Source organism: Plecotus auritus (assembly GCF_963455305.1).
Source record: "Plecotus auritus genome assembly, chromosome: 9".
Classification (NCBI taxonomy): domain Eukaryota; kingdom Metazoa; phylum Chordata; class Mammalia; order Chiroptera; family Vespertilionidae; genus Plecotus; species Plecotus auritus.
In genome coordinates this window covers 143,161,423-143,182,397 of record NC_137783.1, presented here as the reverse complement: position 1 = coordinate 143,182,397, position 20,975 = coordinate 143,161,423, and the positions used below count along the sequence as shown (strand labels likewise).

At 39.1% G+C, this 20,975-nt stretch overlaps 1 protein-coding gene and 1 pseudogene across 16 annotated transcripts in view; one reads left to right on the top strand and one right to left on the bottom strand.

The window, feature by feature from the left end:
• Nucleotides 1-281: 281 nt before the first annotated feature.
• Nucleotides 282-20,975, bottom strand: part of LRRC4C (leucine rich repeat containing 4C) — a 1,012,843-nt gene continuing 992,149 nt past the window's right edge. For all 15 annotated transcript variants that reach the window (XM_080642544.1, XM_080642555.1, XM_080642549.1 and 12 more), the window contains one exon: nucleotides 282-3,373. In XM_080642544.1, the coding sequence (XP_080498670.1) occupies nucleotides 1,409-3,331 (1,923 nt within the window). In that variant the 5' untranslated portion in view covers nucleotides 3,332-3,373 and the 3' untranslated portion in view covers nucleotides 282-1,408. The remainder of the gene's footprint in view (nucleotides 3,374-20,975) is intronic.
• On the top strand, nucleotides 6,679-10,660 carry LOC308233774 (heterogeneous nuclear ribonucleoprotein A1-like; annotated as a pseudogene). The gene is made up of 4 exons: nucleotides 6,679-6,687; nucleotides 7,225-7,276; nucleotides 9,671-10,309; nucleotides 10,581-10,660. The product of its transcript is annotated as a heterogeneous nuclear ribonucleoprotein A1-like (transcript).

Sequence of the window (20,975 nt, the reverse complement as noted above, 5' to 3'; positions counted from 1 at the left end):
TATTTAAACTCTGTAATCTGCATTTGGAAAAAGAGAGGCAGCTCTTCCAGAAGGATGGAAGAAACCATGAATCAAGAGGTTTCTGTAATAACCTGATATTTCTGATATTTTGAAACACCAGGGTCACAATTTGTAATCTGGCAGTAAAACTAGAGCTGTCCCCCAATAATGAACTAATATTTCTTTAATCATATATCACATAGATAGTGATTGATTCAAGGGCATGAACCAGGTCTTGTCAATTGTGTGTCCATGCTAAAAACAATGTTTAACACATGGTAGGTCTTTAATAATTATTGTTAAATGGAACTTAATTTGTTGACACTCAGCACCAAAAATGATTTTCAACTTGGATAACTTAGAATACCTTTGCATTCAGACATCATACTTTGCCTCACCAGCAGAATTTTAATGAGATGGTAAATAAATTATACTAAAACTTTCTTCCAAGTAAAATTGAATTTACTTCACAAAATCATGATTTTTAATCTGAGCATTTAAAAAGGGTGACCCTAATAAGAGGAAAAAAAAATACCACAGCATACTTGAGTATATAGATCCAAAACTCAAGTCAACCTAATGAGACAGGACCTCATGGTGTTTGATGCTGTGACTGAAAAATAATGTATTTTCTTTTTCAGAAAGTAGAAAATAGAATTACCTTTAAGTTTCTTACATTTGAGCCATACTACAAATGAGTTGTGTCCAGGTACAGAAAAACCAACAATATTTTTTATTTATAATCTTATTTTTAGCGTTTGAACTACAAATTCTGGTTCTAGAGTTGTTGAAAAGATCATGGGTTTTATAGGTGCTCATATGTAAATTAATCTGTTGTTTGCTTACTTTTTTTTTTTTTTTTCCTTTTCCACTGAATGGTCCTCCTCATAAATACAGAACAGGTCATTACATGAAAAATATAAGATCTTGCATTATTTTCCTTGTTCTCTCTTAAAAATCTATTTCTAATATTGCATTCCCCATTGGACTACGTCATGAGGGCATGAGGGGGTAAATAAAAGAGGAAAAAGAAAAGACAAAAATAGACTGGATCTCACCACTAGAATTCACCATAAAAATCTCAAAGTGTAACAGAATTCTTACAAAATTTCCTAGACCAGTTCCTTAGGGAATTGAGATCTATGAAAAATATGGCAATCAGGGAAGGCAGGGAGGACAAGATATGCGAAAATAGGAAATAAGTGCAGCAAAAACAGGTTCTGAGGAATACACATAATTTTGTCTGCTTTAGATCACAATAGAATTTTTAATAAATAAATTTCTTTTCTTTTTTGTTTTTTTTGTAAAGACACTTTTTTTGAAACAGTAGATTTAGCCCAGTCATTTGTGTCATTATTAATAAACTGTCCTTTTTTTTTTTTAATTGTTTTCTGTAGCCATAAATGTTTTAGATCTGAGTCTCTTGTACATTGTCTTTCGAGTTCATTCGGATCAATAACGGTTCATGCACTGAACTGTGTATTGAATTTATTGTGTTAACTGTTGTTGTGTGGTTGAAGGGAGATTTGTAAGAGTTATAGTGATTTAGGTGCTCATGCTCAATAGCAGGCATGGGCAAGTGGCTTTCCATAGGTGTGTCTCCTGTGATCTCATCATCCACATTAATGATTTCAACAGTCCTTGTGGGGGCGTGATGGTTTTGCCTATGGTGCTGCTTCCTCATCTTGTAGAAAATTACCAGCATCACTGCAGCCATGAGTGTGATGGCCACAAAACAGCCAATGATGATTTTGGTAGTCTTCATGACCTCATCAATTCCTGGGATCCCACTGTTCATATCAGTCACTGGGATGGTGAATGCTTTTTCTGTTGACCTTGTGCTCTGTGGCATGAGAGAGGTGGTCACATTGGTGGTTTCCCAGTCAATCGCCGGAGTGGGACCTACATTGTTGTCTGTGGTCCATGCCTCATCCTGAGAAGGTTCCATAGTCTCTACTGTGACAGTTGAAAAGTAAGTAAAAGGAGTGGTGGTTGCTGCAGTAACATTCAGGGTGGCCGAAGCAGTGGTATTTCCAACAGAATTGCTCACCATACATGTGTACATGCCTGTATCTTGCACGGTCACATTCGTGAAATTTAACGTGCCATCGCTGAGCACAGCTATCCTCACTTTGTATGCCCCATGTGTCATGACTGTTCCATTTGGAGTGATCCAAGATACGGAGGTCAGGGATGTGGAGGCCCGACATTTGAGCTCAGCTGCCATGCCTTCAGTGACATTGAGGTCTGCTGGGGGCTCCACAATCACAGGAGCATAACATGTGAAATAATTCTGGTCGAGCTCCCCAATGTACCTCCCTTTCAGGTTGGGAGGCGTGTTACATCGGGCACAACAAGCTGTGTTGGAGGGGGCCATGTCCTTTATCCACCAGCTGAGCCACAGTATGTCACAGTTACAGTTCCAAGGGTTGTGATGTAAGTGGATCCGCTCTAGATGATGCAAGGGTGTGAAGAGGTCATGAGGCAGTAACGTTAGATTGTTGTGCGCCAGGTTGATTTCCACCAGTGACTGAAGGTTATCAAAGGCATTCCGTTCAATCACTTGAATCTGGGACTGTATCATCCACAGTTTTTGAAGGTGCATCAACCCCTGGAAAGAGCCCGGCCTGATGGCAGACAAATGATTCCCAGAAAGATCTAGCTCATCTAGTTTTATGAGCGGTGTGAGGTTAGGGATTTCCCGGAGGTTGCACATGGCCAGGTTCAAATACCTCAAGTTGGACAGACCTTCAAAGGCACCTTCTGAGATATATGAAAGCCTTTTCAATTCGCCTAAGTCTAGCCGGCGCAAAGAAGGGATTCTGTTAAAAGCATAAGAAGGGATGCTTTCAATGGGGTTGTTTCGCAACCAGAGCTCCTTCAGTTTAGACAAATATACAAAAGCTCCATTCGGGATGGTAGTAAGACGATTGTCAAAGAGTTCCAGAGTGTTGAGGTTCGCCAGACCATTGAAGGCCCCGATTTCAATGGTTCTAATGTGATTCCTACTCAACTGTAGGATTTCCAGGTGCCTCAAGTGCTTGAAGCTGTTCACTTTGATGATCTGGATTTGGTTCTCATGGAGGTTCAGCAGCCGAGTGTTGGTGGAAATGCCATCAGGAACCTCGCGTAGGTTTTTCCGAACGCAAATCACCTTGCTGAACTGGTTGCTGCAGGAGCAGACGGAGGGGCAGGTTTGAGCCCGCACCAGACCAGCCACCACCAGAAGTTGAAGAGCCAGCAGCACCACAAGCAGGGGGTCAAATAGGGCCCTGTTAAACCTAGGACCTATCATTATCTGCTGTGGATGTAAGGTCATCTTGTTCAACATTCATAATTTATCTGGTGTTGGTCCTTCTGGAGCTCAAATAGTCTGCAATACAATAAGAGCAAAAAGAGAGAGTTAGATCTCTTCTAACATGTCTTTCTGGAACAATGCCAGTGATACAGCATATCAGCCATCATTTCTCAGACTAGGAAAACAACAAATTTAATATCCTTTATTGAGTAATGAGTCTCATATTCTTAGAAAAATGTTTCTGCACTTCAAATTAGCAGCCATCTACAGTCCCTATTCCATCAGATATGCAATCACAGAGAAATGGAAGAATGAAGCAGAGGAACTTAATAGAGTGGTAACCAATCAGTGTGAGCCAAATGCATGAGGACATATGAGGTGTATTCCACCATTCGATTCACTGATCAAATTGGAAAAGTTCAGAAAATAGAATTTGGGAGCTACACCCACAAAACTAAAAGATCTCTTGCAAATTAGTAATAGCTGACATTTTATTTGGGTTTATTCTATGTGCCAGGCACCCCAGGCTATACACCTCACAAACAATCCTATCCAGGAATGGCTACATTCTTTGCAGAGCTCAATAATAAAATGAAACTGTGGGATGCCTTGTTAATAATTATTAAGAATTTCAAATCTGTAACAACAAAGCATGAAGCTAAGTGTAGACCCTTCTGAGAATGGGGTCCTTTGCAATTATATAGGTTGCCTGCCTGATCCTTTCCAATCCTGCATTCCTCTGATGTAGGAACTGTTATATTCTCCATTTTCAGGATGAATAAGTTTATCATAGAAATAACATGAGTGCGTTCACATAGTAATTACAGAGCCAGGGCTCAGATGTTCCTCTGATGGGTCCAGAAGCATATGATTTCAAATACTCAACAAAAAAGTTGCTGTGAGAATGAAGGCAAAATATATATTCATTTCTTTAAAATATTTTTCCTTTGGGTGAGCTCCACTGTAAACACTGGCAACTTACATTGTGGACCCTGTGAAAATCCACTGAAATAGTGACGTGCACAATTGTACATGAACTTCTGGAGATTCTCATATACAAAAACTCATAATATAGCCGACTGCTACCTATAGGTAGACATACCACAAATTAAATCATTTTCCATAAAGTATAATGTCTGTTTATAGAAAAAAATTTAGTATAACAGAACTATTACATGTCTTGTAGCCCTATTCTTCTAAGTAGATTTTAAGAGAAATAAAATAACTCACTTTCTGCATCTCTTCCAGTGCAAGGAGGTATTCTCAAGGAACCCATGTTACCCAGTATATGGCCCACTCCACTGGCATACCAGGGATTAGGCACCTATGTAATGACTTCTCCCAAATCTTTTATCTCAATAAACAGTGACCCTTCTATGAATTTCTTTGACTGAAAAAAGGGGGGGGGGGCAGATACCAGCCACTGCATATTCCAATTCAAAAAGGCACTGATTTAGCATTAATGTCACGTTGACTAGGGGAAGTTAACTTATCCTTTCCATGGTTCAGTCTCCTCACTTGCAAAATGCAAATGATAGTGTTCAATTCCCCTTGTTGTTGTTGTGAGGACAAAATTAGTTAATGTAGATAAAGGGTTTAGAACAATGCCTCCCACATTGTGGTAAGAACTCAATAAATGTTAGACATTATTGTTATTATTATTACTGTTTTGTTGTTGTCCTTGGCCAGACATTTTACTAAGTGTTGGGCATATAAAGTAGAAGAATATAATCCCTACCCCTGAGCAAATTATAATTCAAAAGGTGAAATACAGACAATCTGAGGAAGTGCAATAATAAACATTTGCTATATGTTTTTGAGACCAGGCCACATTGACACAAAGGCACTGATGGCAGAGCAACTCAATCTGTGCTGACAAATTAGAAATTTTCAAAGGGAAGGGTTATCTGATATATGTTTTCTAGAAGAAGTAGAGCATTTCAGGCCAAGAGACCAGCCTAAGTTTAGACATGAAATCTACTAGCCCATGCAGGGAACAGTGACAAGTTCCCTGTGGCAGGAGAATGGAAAAGCCTGGGGAGGAGAATGGGATAGAAGCTGGGCTGAGATCAGGCCCAGACTGTCAAGAGTTATAACACACATAGGAAACCCTGTTTCATCCTGCAGGTGACATGCTTTATTTTTAAAAGGGAATCCTATCATCAGCTTCGTTTTTAAGAACAGCTAAAAAGGTCTTATTGTTCCAAGTGAGCCGTGGAGAGAAGTCAATGCCAGAGATGGGCCCAGTTTCTTGGCCATCAGTTCCCTGTCCACCACTCAAGGGCTTGAGGTGAGGGGGTGTGAAGGGCTGGCTCTTCTACTGGTGGGGAGATTCAATTGGCATTTCTAAATAGCTGAATTTTCATAGAGCACACAAGATGGAGAAGAGGTTTTCCCCCCAACCCCCACAATAATAGAAGATGCCTTACTCAGAAAAGGCAGTTGTTATTAGCAATTCTTAAATATATATCCACATTTACAAAACCACGGAAAGGGACCAGAGTCTCAAGAAGGTGAAGTTTAAAGTCATAGGTTGCTTTTGGCTTCAGAGGCTTGCTGACATCTCCATCATTATGGCAGCAAAGGAAGTTGACTGATGGGTTCTGAGTTAGTATTTCTTTTCATGGACTTCCCAGGCAGAACAACGTGGGTCCTTCCATCCTTCCTCTGGGCTGTTGGGGCTCTTGGTTACTTTTCAGTACTATGATCCTTTGTTCCTGGGTCTGTTTCCTGCCCTAGCCTGTGAACTCTGTAAGGTCAGAGGTCATGTCTGATGGCCTCTTCTTAGCCTGTTGCCAACACAGTACCTGGTTTGCTGTCTGCACTAAATAAAATGACTGCTGAAAATGTGCAAATAGTTAATATCGAATGACAAGTCTTTGCATAGGTGTAAGTGATATATACTAATGTGTCATTCATGTCTGCAAACCAACCTATCTGAACCCCCTATGTCATTTATTGGGTTCTCAGATGACTCTTACATTCAGGCCAATAATATCCCTGCACCCTAATCATTCTAGAGCTAGATATCCCTTTGTCCAGTCCCCCCTGAGTTGATCATACTAGTCCATCCAAGCCTGTTTACCTTGCCTTCTCTCACAAAACACAACAAAGGCTCTTGCTCCACATTTTCCCCTTGCTCCTTCTACCTCCTGACCAACCCCAGTGTTTCCCCTGTGTGGCATGTCAGGGTCTCTTCTCTTGGGAACTGTCGGTAAACAAATAAACAAACATTTTTTAATGGTCCTTGTCTCCTAATCTGTTGGTTGGCCTCACCATACCTGAATAATAATAATAAAATCTACATTTTAGAACAACTAATTGCTATATATCAGAGACCCACTCATCATATTAGTCCTTTGATGGCTTTATAAGTAATAATGTCGTTGGTAGGTTTCATTCCATGAGTCAGATCCTATGTTGTAAATTTAAAAATGACCTTAAAAACCCTTTCAGATTTACATTTTAAATAGAATCCTATTTACATTTCCACTAATCATGACCATCAAAGATTTTTCATTTGTGTGACTTGGTGTAGTTTTAGATGTGTTCCTTTCCCTCCAACCACACACTTCTTAAGGCAATTGGGAATATGAAAAGAAGAGAAAATAAAAGAAGAGAAAAGAAAAGGAAAGGAAAGAAAATAAAAGAAAAAAAAAGAAGAGAAAAGAAAAGAAAAGAAGAGAAGAGAAAAGAAAATAGAATAACATAAAATCCCTAACACATTAACTGATTGTTGTTTTTAGGAATAGGGACAAAAGACCTTGCCCCTCCATTTCTATGCCCTCCTCCCACCCCATGACTTTCCTCAGAATCTTAGGGTATCTGGTAACACAGGGTGATATAACTGGTTGACTGGAAACAGCACAGAAGTGAAGAAGGTAAGTCCTTACTCTGCCATTTGTTACCTTTTTTTCTCTCTAAAGTGTGAAACAGCAAAAACAGTTATGTCCAGTGGCCCAGAGAGAAGGCTCTGGTGTAAGACTTCCTGATTCCTTAGGCCTGCTTGAAACTCAGGACCTTATATTGAGAAGACTCACCTGTCCATACTTCACTTTACCCATCTGGGAAAGGCAAACAACAGTGCTATCCATTCAAAAGGCTTTTGTTAGGGCTGTCACATAATATATGTAACATTACTGGCTCATAATAAGCAATATGTAATAAATATTTAATATGTATTAAAAATAAGCTGATGTGAATCAGCTTCTTCTTCTCATATAAGATAGGAGTTACAATAATATTTATCATTCAAAGTTGTGGTATAGATTAACTGGTATGATCAGGCACATGCTATCAATAAAACATACAAACATGATATTACTATTCATTGCAGGGTAGATATGCCTATCCTCTTGTAATCCCCAGGCTGTTCTATTTTTTACTTCTTGCTTACTTCAAGGTCTTTTTTTCCTATTGCAATTAATAAGATTTTCCATAAATCAGTCATAAGTAATGATTTATGAATTATAACTGGTTCAAAGCTGATTTATAACCCACAGCAAACAATGCTTAGTACAGTCATTGAATCAAATAAACTGCTATCAACAAAATGTTTTCTACTTTTAAAATCTAAATTATGTTACTTTACATAAAAAGCCACGTTTACATCTCTTTCATAAGATGTTTTTATCACATCAAAAGGAAATCCATTTAAAGGTATGCACTGCACTATCCATTACGATGTCATCTGACAACGTTTATTTACAAATGGATCCGCATGGGTTTTAAATTAAACTCTAATACTTTTAGCCTGGTCCCAGAGGAGAGCTTGACTTTGTCAACAGACCTTTCTTTTTTCTCTGCCCTGTGCTTCACTGTACCGAGACATACAGGAGGAACTGAGTGCCAGAGAGTAGCTAATGGGAGGCCTTATTTAGCACAGCATCATTGCTAAGTCAACATAAACTGTCTAGACATTGGAACTAATTTGGAAGCAAGATGGGAGAAAGATACATTTAGTTAAACACAATCCAACGCCCCTGTCCCCAATAGACACATACACTCACACTCATTTATAACAACAACAAACCTCCCTAAACACTGAGTACCAAAACCATTTACCACACTCAGCGGGGACACGGAGAACCCACCCCACCTTACCATGAACATCAACATGATTTTGCTTTTCCACTGTCTTTATAAGCATCTCTAGCCTCTTCTGGGACTCTCCTGCCAAAGCAAATGGTTTGTTTCGTTGTCCTTACAGAAACTTACCCAATGATCCATCACCTCTCTCAAGGAAAGCATTAATGGAAGTCGTGCTCTAAGATCTTGATTCCATCACCCCACCTTGCTTTTTTCACCAATCCTGGACTGTTGTATCAAAACTCTTATGTAGTTTTAATCAAGTTCTCACATTGGAAAACCATACAGTTCTCAACAAATTCTGGCCCAATTCTCACCACTTCTCTCACAGACACTCCTAAATCTTTGTGGGGTGGTGTTCTTCTTCACCCTAGTGAACAATAAACTCAGCACTGTCTTGTCAACAGGTTGGTTGGTGAGATTTTGGGGAGTCAGCTTTTTACAACACTAAAGGTGGGATATTTATCTAAAATGTGCTTGAACCTCAATCTCTCTTTCTCTCTCTCTGATTGTTGCCTAATAAACATCTTACTCCCTTACTCTTTCCCAAGAAAACTTTGTTCAGAAAAATTCATTCTCAGCTTTAAAGAAAAAAAAATCACTCTAACCTTTAAAAAAAATCACAAAATCGTATTATCTGCTTTAGGAGAGGCTGACCCAGCAGTGATGGGTGAATAGAATTTGGTTTAAGCTAGTACTAGACAAACTTTTTCTGGAAAGGCCCAGATAGTAAATATTCAGGCTTTGCAGACCATATGGTCTCTTGCTGCAACTATTCAATTCAGTCATTATACTTGAAAGTAGCCAAAGACAAAAGAGAAATGAATGTGTATAACTATGTTCTGATTTAACTATGTATGGACAATGATATTTGAAATACAAAATTTGAATTTCACAATTTATCCTCTCAAAATATTATTAATTTCCCCCCAACTATTTAAAAAGGCAACAACATTCTTAACTCACAAGACACACAAAACCAGGTTGTGGGCTGACTTTTGGACTATAGTTTGCTGAGTTCTTTGGTGAAGAACTTTGGCTGCATTTCTTATGGCCAGGGACTAGTTAGGTCTGGGGATGTGACACAATGTGGCCTATGAGATATAAGGATAAATCAGCTGCAAGGGTTCTAGGGAAATTTTTTTCTCCCACACATAAAAAGAAAACACATAGGAAAGGAGTAGTTCTTGGGCAGATACATTCATTAGATCACTCCTTTCTGCCGGTGGATGCCCCAGAGTAAGCATCATTGAAGTGTCTCCTCCCTCAGTTGTCATGTCTAAGTCAGAGTCTCCCAAAGAGTTGGAACAGCTCGCAGATTCTGTGATGATGAGGTTCCAAGCACCAAGTGCTCCAGAGGCTTTGGGTTTGTCACGTGTGCCATTGTGGAGCAGGTGGATGCAGCCGTGAATGCCGGGCCACAGGAAGTGGAGGGAAGAGTTGTGGAACCAGAGAGGGCTTTCTCAACAGACCTGGTGCCCACTTACCTGTGAAATAGATTTTTTTGTCGGTGGTATTGAAGAAGACACTGAAGAACATCACCTGAGAGATTATTTTGAACACTATAGGAAAATGAAGTGATTGAAATCATGCCTGGCTGAGGCAGTGGCCAAAAGAGAGGGTTTGCTTTTGTAACCTTTGATGATCATGACTGTATTCAAGAAAAATCATCCTGTGAATGGCCACACTGGGAAGTAAGGAGAGCCTGTCTAAGCAAGAGATGGCTGGTGCTTCCTCCAACCAGAGCTTAGAGTGGTTGTGGAAATATCAGAGGTGGTTGTGGAGGTGGTTTTGGTGGGAATGACAACTTTGATCATGAAGGAAACTTCAAACTCCAGAGGTCCAGGTGGCTTTGGTGGCAGCCATGGTGGTGGTAGATATGGTAGAAGCAATGAGATGGTTGTAACAGATTTGGTAATGATGGTGGTTATACAGGAGGTGGTCCTGGTTACTTTAGAGCAGTGGTCGGCAAACTGCAGCTCTTTTGACTAATGAGTTTGCAGACCACTGACCCAGACTCTCAATTCCAATAATTACAGGCTGTTGTTGTTCCTTGTGATTAAGCCCCTGGGAAGCAGAGGCTATGGAAGTGGTGGAGAGAGTTATGGAATCCCGGGCAGTGGCTATGGCAGGAGTTGCAGCTTTGACAACTATAAGGATGGAGGAGGCAGAGGTGGCTTTGGTTGTGGTAGAGGAAGCAATTTTGGAGGTGGCAGAAGCTACAGTGATTTTGGCAATTACAACAATCAACATGTGAATGGTCAAAAAACTTGAGGATTGTATCTGTGGCTAATTGTATAACAGTTTATTTTAGTTTCTGTTCTGTGGAAACCGTAAAGCATTCCAACAAAGGGTTTTAATGTAGATTTATTTTTTGTACTCATGCTGTTGATTGCTAAATGTAATAGTCTGATCTTAACAATGAATACATTTGTCTTTTTAAAAAAAGCAGCAGTTATTTATTCTGTTTCTGGATACCCTTGTGAGGATCAAATGCCTGGAGTGTCTATAGCCATCATGTGGCCAAGAGAGGGCACAGCCTAAGGACAAAGCTGATATATGCCAAGGAAGAAAAATGAAAAGAGGGAAAGAATTGGCATTCTTGATATTGTGATAAGCAGCTGAATCAATGATTCCTGTAACTGTCTTTCCTCTGAATTTTCTTATTATGTAAAATCATAAATTCCTTACAATACAAACAGTAATTTTTTTCTGGTTACCTATGTTTAAACCTATCCTGATACTTTAATACCCATTCTATTCCCTTTCTGTCTCCTTCTCTCTTCCTTTATCTTTTTTCCCTTTCCAACTCCTTCTTCCTCTAACCAAAAGCAAAGAAAAGACAAACAAGACAGCGGAGAAATCTGATTCTTACACCATTATAAATCTGAGATCTATCAAAGGTAACTGACTAAGCTGAAGCCACATGATTTGCTTCTAAGAAAGGAGGTGAAGGCCATCCCCGTCATGCTAAGAAGGCTATCTGCTGCAGTCATTTCTCTGGATGCCTCTTTCAATTTTTAAAAGTGCTAGAATTTACAGGAAAAGGAAAACAACAAAAACAAATCAAATAACATTTCTCCAAATGAAATTTATCATACAGATATGTTCTAATATAGTTCATTTTTCTCCCATTTGGAACACAATTTTGCAAATCTGTTGAGTTTTTTCCACCCCTTATGCAGGAGTATATGGTTCTGCAGGTTTTCAGAGAAAATATTATTTTGTATATATGCCCAAGGCCGACCCTCTCCAGGGGGTCCTCAAACTTTTTAAACAGGGGCCAGTTCACTGTCCCTCAGACCATTGGAGGGCCGGGCTATAGTTTTTTAAAAAAAACCTATGAACAAATTCCTATGCGCACTGCGGGCACGGGACGAGTTGGCTGCTAAGCAGGACAGGCAGCGGCACCCAGTGGGCTGGTTAAATGTCCTCGGCGGGCCGCATGTGGCCCGCGGGCTGTAGTTTGAGGACCCCTGCTAGGCAAATGTAATGGAAATGATACAACATTTAAAGGGCTGTAACCCAGGGACTCAACCTGTCAAGTCAAAAGCAGAATCTTTGGCCAACCACACTGATCTTGCGATGTTTCTAGAGAACGTTGAAAATTTTTAAGAAATTGATATTTAGGGTAAAAAAATTATCTGGATCCGCATTTTAATTTTTCTAGAATACTTATGTGGCTTGTAGTAAAAAAAATACATATGTTTAATATTTAGAGGTGATCGCATTACAATATCGTTAGATGAGGAGAAGCAGTGAGCAGAGAGAATGATGTATTAGAAAAAGAGAAACAGGAAAAAACACAAAGAAACATGTAGCCGTCATGTTGCTATGCTCTGGAGAGTATAAAGTAAGGATTATTCAAGAGCTACATTGGTCAGGCCTTCTAGAACTTCACAATCTTGTTGGAGCTATGGTATAAATGTATAGGTACATATAAAAAAATAAAAAGTGTACATGTATATATCTAGGCACTACTGTAAATCAATCCATTCAACATCTAAATGCCATAAAGCATTGTCAGAAATCAAAATAGACACAGATAATCAGAGCAAGTTTTAAGAGAAAGGGTGATGATGGAGGAGGGAAGGGACTACTTGTAAAAGCAGAGGAGTAGGAGCATGAAATAAGAGGAAAGCTGATTTAGTAGAAGCACAGGGCTTACACTGCAGAATTTAGATAGTTAAGTTGACCCAATTGAGGGACACTGCATGTATAGTAGACGGATTCGGATTTGTGTCAATAAAGAGGCTTAGGAAGAAATTCCAAGTTCTGAAGCAGGGAAGGACATGATGAGAGCATTGTTTTAGGAAGGTGCTGTCCTTATTTGTCAAACAAATTGGAAAGAGATTGGTTGATGGGAAAGTCAGACAACTTTAATAATTGACATCCCATGCTTGACTTTAGAACTGAATGGAACTGATCATCAATCTGATGACCTGATTACTGAGAAGTATACAGGTTCAAATTAACCCGGCTAGTTGAATCTGCACAGGATAAAACAGAACTCAAGGCAAAATTAATTTTGGTATGTTCCAGAAACCAATTCCAGTGTGTCATTACAAGAGTTTGACCAAAAGGTTGGTGAAGCTTGGGGAGCTCAACAAGAGTTGAGTCAAATGTAATTAACTGTCAGGATGGCTAAACAGCATTTCCCCCAAACCTGAATAGGATAATCGTCTGCTGCCAGACAACTCAGGGCATTTTATTGCTTCCTGTTGGCCAAACACCTAAACAGCTGTAGGCTATTCCCCAAACTGACAATGCTTCTGTAAATTCTACCCATTGATACCCTTCTCTTTGAAGTGTATTATCTCCACCTTGCCTTAGGACAAATTGTGTTAATAAATACCATGGGGTCCTTAGACAAGGAGTAGTCTTCAGTTCCTTTAGCTGAAGATCCTCTGACCCCCAATGCCTTTCAAAATTATCTTTCGTCTTTGGATTCCTTCTTGAATCTATGCATCAGCTCCTTTCTCCAGATTGCTGAACCCTTTGTAAGGCTGGGACAAGAACCTGGCAGGTATGTGGTCACATTGAAAAAATATATCAGTGTATTAGTTTCACGTGGATAATACAAATTTTAAAAAGAACACTAAAATAAGTCAGTGTGCACAGAGCAAGCAGGATATCATTTTGGAGACTCATGCAAATCAGGAAGGAGGTATCTCTGATTTCTAGTGCTGCTCACCTCTACTCTGTAAACTGCACACACGAGACTACTTAACACACATCCAGTTTGGACTCCCTGATGGCATCCTGTACTTTCCAACTTGGAACAATGCTGAAGCATAGAAAGCACCTTCCTTGTCCACCCCCACTGTCCCCCCCTCCCCCCCGAAGTCTATATTAGCAAACCTAGAAGAACAAAACCAAATTTAAGATACAATGAGGAAGATCAGAAGGTCAGCTTATGATTATTGACTGTTTGATCTTTGGTAAATTTTTCACTGGGTTGTGCCTCTACATCATTAGTTAATCTTTAAACTTCTGCTAACTTCCTTGTATTCTCTCCAACATAACCCCTGACAAAAAGCAGGCTGAACTCACCAAAAGAGGCGAAAATTCCAGAGCTAGCTAAGTCTGCTCGCAGGAACTGGATAGAGAACCCAAGAACCACAACTAAAAAACTAGTTTGCACAAGAAAGATCCAAGATGGTGCCAGAAACCCCTTCTCAAGTAATCTTCTGACAAACTTTTGTTCATTAACATATTAAAATCATGCCCAGGAGTGGAGATTTAGCATTAAAATGAGACATGCAATGCATGGCCAGGCATGTTCCAAGCATGTCTGGAAACCGCACATGCGTCCCTGCAATTTCAAGAACTCTCCATCCTTTTCTGAAAATCCCACCCCTGAAACCAGCTACCTTCTGCCAACCCTTTAAGGCTTTCTGGACTTCCCAAAATCGAAGATTAGGGATCTTTAGGGCATGGGTGTGTTTTTCATTGTTTGATTAAGAAGACATTTTCTGATCTGCTTTACCAAAAACAGTCTCATTCTATTGGTGTAAATGACACTGGACAGAAGGAACTGGATTTGAGGTCTCTGACTTGCAGGGGTCAGTGACAAATTGGCCTTCTCCCAGAAGCACCTCCCACACCTTCCATAAGTGGGAATGATGATAATGCTATCTAATAAAGAGGGAATATGCTAATTGATCCTCACACCATCGCAAAGATGGCAGTGCCCACAGCCAATAAGGAGGGGATACGCTAATTGACTGCCCCACCCTCAAAGATGGTGGCACCCACAGCCACAAGATGGAGGTGTCCAGTCCCCTCAGCCCTGCTGGGGTGGCAGGTGCGCGGCTAGGCCAGGCCTGCCCTGCACTCCTGCCTCTGGAGTCCCCCAGTCCCCTCAGCCCCCCAGCTTCCCAGGGCCAGCCCCAGGCACAGACAAGCTTCAGATGGCAGCTGCCCAGACATCCAGGGCCACCCAAGGCTCAGGTAACCAGGGCCGGCCGAGGCTTGCGCTGCTGGCAGTGGCAGCAGCAGAGGTGTGATGGGGCGTTGCCTTCCCCTGATCAACGGGTTGCTTCCTGTCACTGAGGGCTCCCAGACTATGAGAGGGGGCAGGCCGGGCTGAGGGACCCCCCCCCCCCCCTCCAGTGCATGAATTTTCATGCACTGGGCCCCTAGTAGCATTAATAAACAGACATTTAGAGGACTATATTCGCTAAATGGCACAGCATATACTAAAAGCAAATCCCCACACCTGCCTCTGCACCTCTATAAACACCACTATTACACACCCAGTTGCTCGAAGCAAAAAATATAAGAATCTTGACTTTTGTCTTCATTTACATCCAGCACAATGCTATTCATTTGGTTCTATCACTAAAATATCATTGGATCCATCTACTTCTCTCCATTGTCCCTTTCTAGACCAAATCATCTTCATGTCTCACTTGGACCATTGAAATACGCTTTTGCCAGTTTCTCTACTTTTTCAATTGCCTTACCACAATCAATTCCTCATACAACAGTTAGAGTGAAGTTTAAATATACCAATACCTTCATATCATTCTTCAGTTGAAATGTTCCTGTTAGTTCTATACCCTTGTAGAACAAAATGAAAACTGTTTTGGCCTCTAACAAATGATTGTCTGACATCTGCCTACTGCTCTTGCCTTTCAGCTTTCTTCAACCACACTGGACTTCCTTCATTCCTCAAAAACTCCAAGCCCCTACTTTACCCCCAAACACACAAACACACACACACACACACACACACACACAAAAAAAAAAAAAAAAAAAAAAAAAAAAAAAACACTTTTTCATTAGAGTTCTCTTTGTCTGAAGCACATGCCCTTTGATTTCTGTATGGTTGGTTTTCCTTATCATTCAGGTTTCCCTTTAAATTTTGCCTTCTTAAAAGTTCTTTTTTGATCAGCCAGCCTAAGTAGCCCCTTTATCACCATCAATCACAACACCTTATTTAATTTTCCTCCTACTACATATCATTATTTGATATTTTTCTCACTTACTTGATATTTATTTTTGTACTGCCTCTTTCATCAGTTAAGTTCCATGAAGTAGAGACTTGTCTCCCCTATTCAGTAGTATTTATCTAGAAAAAAAATACTCATCAAACATTTGTCAAAGGCATGAATGAATGAATCAATGGGCACTCAAGCAGACAGGAGCAGCTTGTAGCTGGTTAAAGCTAGAAATTCATTGAGGAACTAAATGATGTCATATATGCTCCTTGATCCTTGGCATCTAGAAGAGTTCAATTCACATAGTAGGAATTTCATTAGTTTCTGGACCATTGCTTGTCCAGTTTTTAGTTATTCTCACAGAAGCCATTCCTACAAAGAAAAGCTAGGGAGAACAAAGCAATATAAAGGTCATTTTGTTGTCTCCGTGCTCTCTTTTTTGTTTTGTTTTTGGGTTTTTTTACAGAAAAATTTTCCCTGTTTCCTTTCTCTTTTTATCTATTATTGTCAATAGCAGCCCTTGTTTTAAGTTTAGCCAAACAATGCCCTCTGCTGTATGTGCCTAAAAATAACACGATGGCCTTGAAAATTCCAACTTGGATGATGCCAAAGCTGTTTTCATGATTTGCTTCTTCACATGTGCTTCAAATCTAGGAATGTTTGACTCAACTTTCTGGTCACTCCAATGGATGTAACACTTAGAGCAGAGAACAAGAATTCTCCTGGGCAGAGAGTCACATCATCTCCAAAGCCCTTTTAAATTGATCATCACATTCCTGCTTCTGGAGCTCATTTGAACCATTAATTAGAAAAGACACAAGTGTAAAAGATCTTCTGATTCTTCTGCCAGAATCCAAAGGAACAACGTGGAATAGGTGAGGAACTGAGGTAGGCAGTGCCAGCCCCAACTCCGTCTTAGTAACAAAAAGTGAAATCTACTCATGTTCGAAAAGCAGGCCCAGAAATATAGCCAACAACTTGGCAAAGCTAAAATAAAATGAATTTGTTTTTTGTTTTTTCTTGCTTTGCCTCATGAGAGATAAGCATACCTGTCATGGAATTTCTGCTGCTTATGAATCCTTTTGATCATATTCACTTTTTGAGGTTGGTTATTTATGAAGAAATGAAATATAGATGACTGACTTGTTTTTTCAAATTAAAGGGTAGGATTTAAGATGTTCAGAGATATGTTTGTATTTTTAGGATAGCTGCTTGCTGTGTTGGTCTAGTGAAATGCTTCACTGAAAAATAAAGCTAAAATCTCAAGTTCCACATACAGCTTGTTATTTAATTCCTCAGAAAATGAAATCAGATTGTGCCAATTATCAGAAATGTGCCTATTTGTAATAATGCCTGCATTCTCCTTTGCACTAACATTTTTTAGTCTGGAGCCCCACCGAGGCATAAAAATTTACTTCCCCTTCCTTACTTCTTTTTTTCAGATTCGGGGCCACCAAATGATTAATACATGATATCTTTATATGCAAAGCTGGGGTTTTCATTTCATATTTTTCCTGAGGGTGGGGTATTATCAAAGTAACACATTGCAGATTTAGTGTAACAATACACAAGGGCCTAGAGTCTAGGCCCTAGACAATCACAGTTCAAGAGAACATAATCCACCAATAGCTCCCCAGTGCTCACAAAATAAAGCCTAACTCCCTTACTGCCTTTACCCACTAGATGCCAGTAGTACCCCCAGTTATGGCAATCTACAATGTTTCCAGACATTACCAAATATTCCTGGGGGAGGGGGTTTTGCCCTCTTGAAAATCACTACCTTATATGACATGCATGGCACCATGATGCTGGGCCATATTGCTTTCCCAGTCCCACTGTTCTCCACAATACAGTCTAGGGTGCAGGCTATTTCTGATTCTAAAAAAGACCCCCTACTTTACCTCTTCAGGGACTTGTTCCTGTGTTCTCCATGGCCTGGAATGCCCTTCTCTGGCTTTTCTTTCAAAATTGTACCCAATATCAGAGCCAAGTTTGCAATCACAATTTCTACTTGACCTTCCTTGGTCTTACAGGCCAGTATTAATACACCCTTTCCCTAAGTGTCTGTAATGCCAAGATTACAGCACTTATAAAATCTGTGTTTAAATCTAAATATTTGGAAATGCATTTGACCTATTTAATCATAAACTTTTGTTTGTTTGTTTGTTAATTCTCACTCGGGGATATTTTTCCATTGATTTTTAGAAAGAGTGGGAAGGAAAGGGAGAGGCAGACAGAGAGAAACATCAATGTGAGAGAAACACATCAGTTGGTTGCCTCCTGCACACATCCTGACCAGGGCCAGGAATCAAGCCTGCAACTGACGTACATGCCCTTGACCAGAATTGAACCCAGGATGCTTCAGTCCACAGGCTGACACTCTATCCCCTAAAAAAAACCGACTAGGGCTAATCATAAACTTTCTAAGGACATGAATGGAATGATGTCTAGACAATCAGTAAATATTTGCTGAATTGCATTTCTGAATGGAGTCCATATTTTAACATCTGTTCAGGAGCCAGGGTAATCAGCTAATTTTATAATAACAAATAATATTTCAAGTTCATTGATAAGCTCCACGTGTGAACCAAAAAACTAAAAATGGTATATAATTCACTATAAATGGTCAAAGAGGGCTCAATAACTACTCTTTACCCTCTCCCCACAAACGATAAAGATTATAAATAAACTTGTGAAGAAGTAGATTACCAAATATCAGCAAATAAATGGGTGATTGAAGACAACAGATGAGGGTAAAAATTTACCCTTACCAGCAATAAGCTGTATGCTAAATACCACATCCACAGTACCTGGCACATTATATATACTAAACATGTGCATACTAAATAAAAGAAAAAAGGAAGGAAATAAGGAATTAAAGAAAGAAAGAAAAGTAGATTCTAGAAAATATTGGTTATTATAAATTGCCAATCACTTAAATGACTAATTGTACGCTAATGAAATATAGAGAGTTAAAAAAAATCAGAGTTAAAAAAAATAAGAGTTTAAAAAAAAATCAGAGATACATCTGTGAAACTTCCTAGAGATTAGATATCCTGATTTACATACTATATTGCTGTGAGGATACATGAGTAAATATAGTAAGAAGAAGAATTCCTGGTATATATAGTCAATACTGTATGAATGTTTGTCATTGTTTTTTATTATTGATATTTATCTACTGTTGACAACTAAAGCCCAATTATGGATAATGATTAATAAATCAGAGTCTTCTATCCTGATGTTAAAGCAATTTGAATCATACAATTAAGATTTTTTAGTTTAGTTTTCATCAACCATCTTATTAATTATAATTTGTTTTTCCATAGTTCAATTCTCTTGTTCCTCAGAAGTTCATGAATGGATCATGGGTAATTTGTGAATCTCTTTATATGCACATTTTTATGTAAATGTGATTGTGTATTTTTATAGGAAGGTTATTCATTGGTTTTATCATTATGTTCTCTAAGAGATTTATGACTGCAAAAAATTAAGTTCTACATGAAAAAATTTGACAGATTGAAGTATTTGAAGGGTCTATTATAGTTCTAGATATAATTTAGCGAATTGGCAGTCTGCTCTAAATATTCATTTCTTCTGTGTTTAGTAAGTGTGACTACCTTCTCATTGAAAGGAATTTTAGAGATAAAAGAGGCAGGTTTAGAGAGCCTTAGGAATAAAGAGGGTCCATGGGGGAGGAATACATAGGTGAGGGCTTGGAGCCAGAAGGCATACATTCACAGAGGATAAAGAAAAGTCACAGAGTATTGGGAAGAAGGAAACATATTTTCGCAGAGGACAGAGACATTTGGACAGATGCTGGAAAAAGAGAAACATTTTCACAGGAGATAGAGGAATGTTGCAAGATAAGGGGAAGAGAAAGTGTGGGGTACCACCTGGGTTTTAGACTTTGAAGTTTATATTCTGCAAAAGAGTGACTAATTAGAAAAGCACAGGGTCATAAAGTGGGGAAGGTATCCAATTAGGAGGAAGCATGAAGAGACAAAGAACTACAGAATTTATAAACCTTAGAAAAATGAGGCTTAATTGGTTACCCCCTCAGGAAGCCCTCTCTTCATGGGAATTTGTATTTGCTTCCAATTAATTTCCACCCTTTTACTAACAAGTCCTTTTAGTCTGATAATTTTATTTTTCAAACTTTGCAAGGTAAGAACCTGCAAGAGGGAGATCCGCTCCCCATACCCCATGCTTCATCATGATGAGCTACCAATATTACCTTCTGAAAATAAAAACAAAAAATAAATAAATAAGGACTAGACCCAGATGTGAGTAAATTCTTCAAGACAAATGTCTATTGTAAAAGATTCTGGAATGAAGCCTTCCTTGGGTGACAGTGATCCCTGGCACACACTTTAAACACTGGTACTTAGGTGACAATTTGTCACCCCATGTCATCTCTTTATGGATTTTGTGTCAATGTAAGAATCAGGATGCTGGCATGATAAAATGGGATCCTGAGCTTCCTCAAGAGAAAGAAATGGGAACTTCATTGCTCCACATCTTTTCTTCATTTGCCATAGTTTATTCCTCAAGTGAAAATGCACTGATATAGCACAATTGAATTGTTAATGTTTATCTAGCTCTTAGAATATTTTGGGTAATAATGACTAAAGCTGAAGGAGAAAATATCATGCTTACTAGTATTTGTGAAGGTCAAGTGTATATCAGAAACAAATGAGAAATAATTACATTTCATTAAAACAACTATAACCAAATCCTCTGTAACCCACCCTGCTCCCCACGCCCCTACTCAAAAACTCTACTGTTGGATGGAGTTAAAATGCAGAAACTTGATATGTGTTTTAGCTACTCAGGATGCACAATAGAATGATTCTCTCTAGGGAATCTGAGTTTGAAAAAAGGAATTAAAGGATAGCAAATAAAAGAGGCAGAACATTTCAAATTACATTTAATCAAAATATGGAAAATTATTTATCTCCTCATGATATTCTTCTGTCAGTCTACAGAGGCTAATAGTTATTCTTTTATTTTTAGATATATTTATTTATTAATACTAATATTTACATATTTTCCTATACAAGTGAATGACAGGGAAAGTTACCAAAGAAGCTTTTGAAAATATAAGTCCTTGACAAGAAAGGTAGAGAGAGATTTTATTTAGA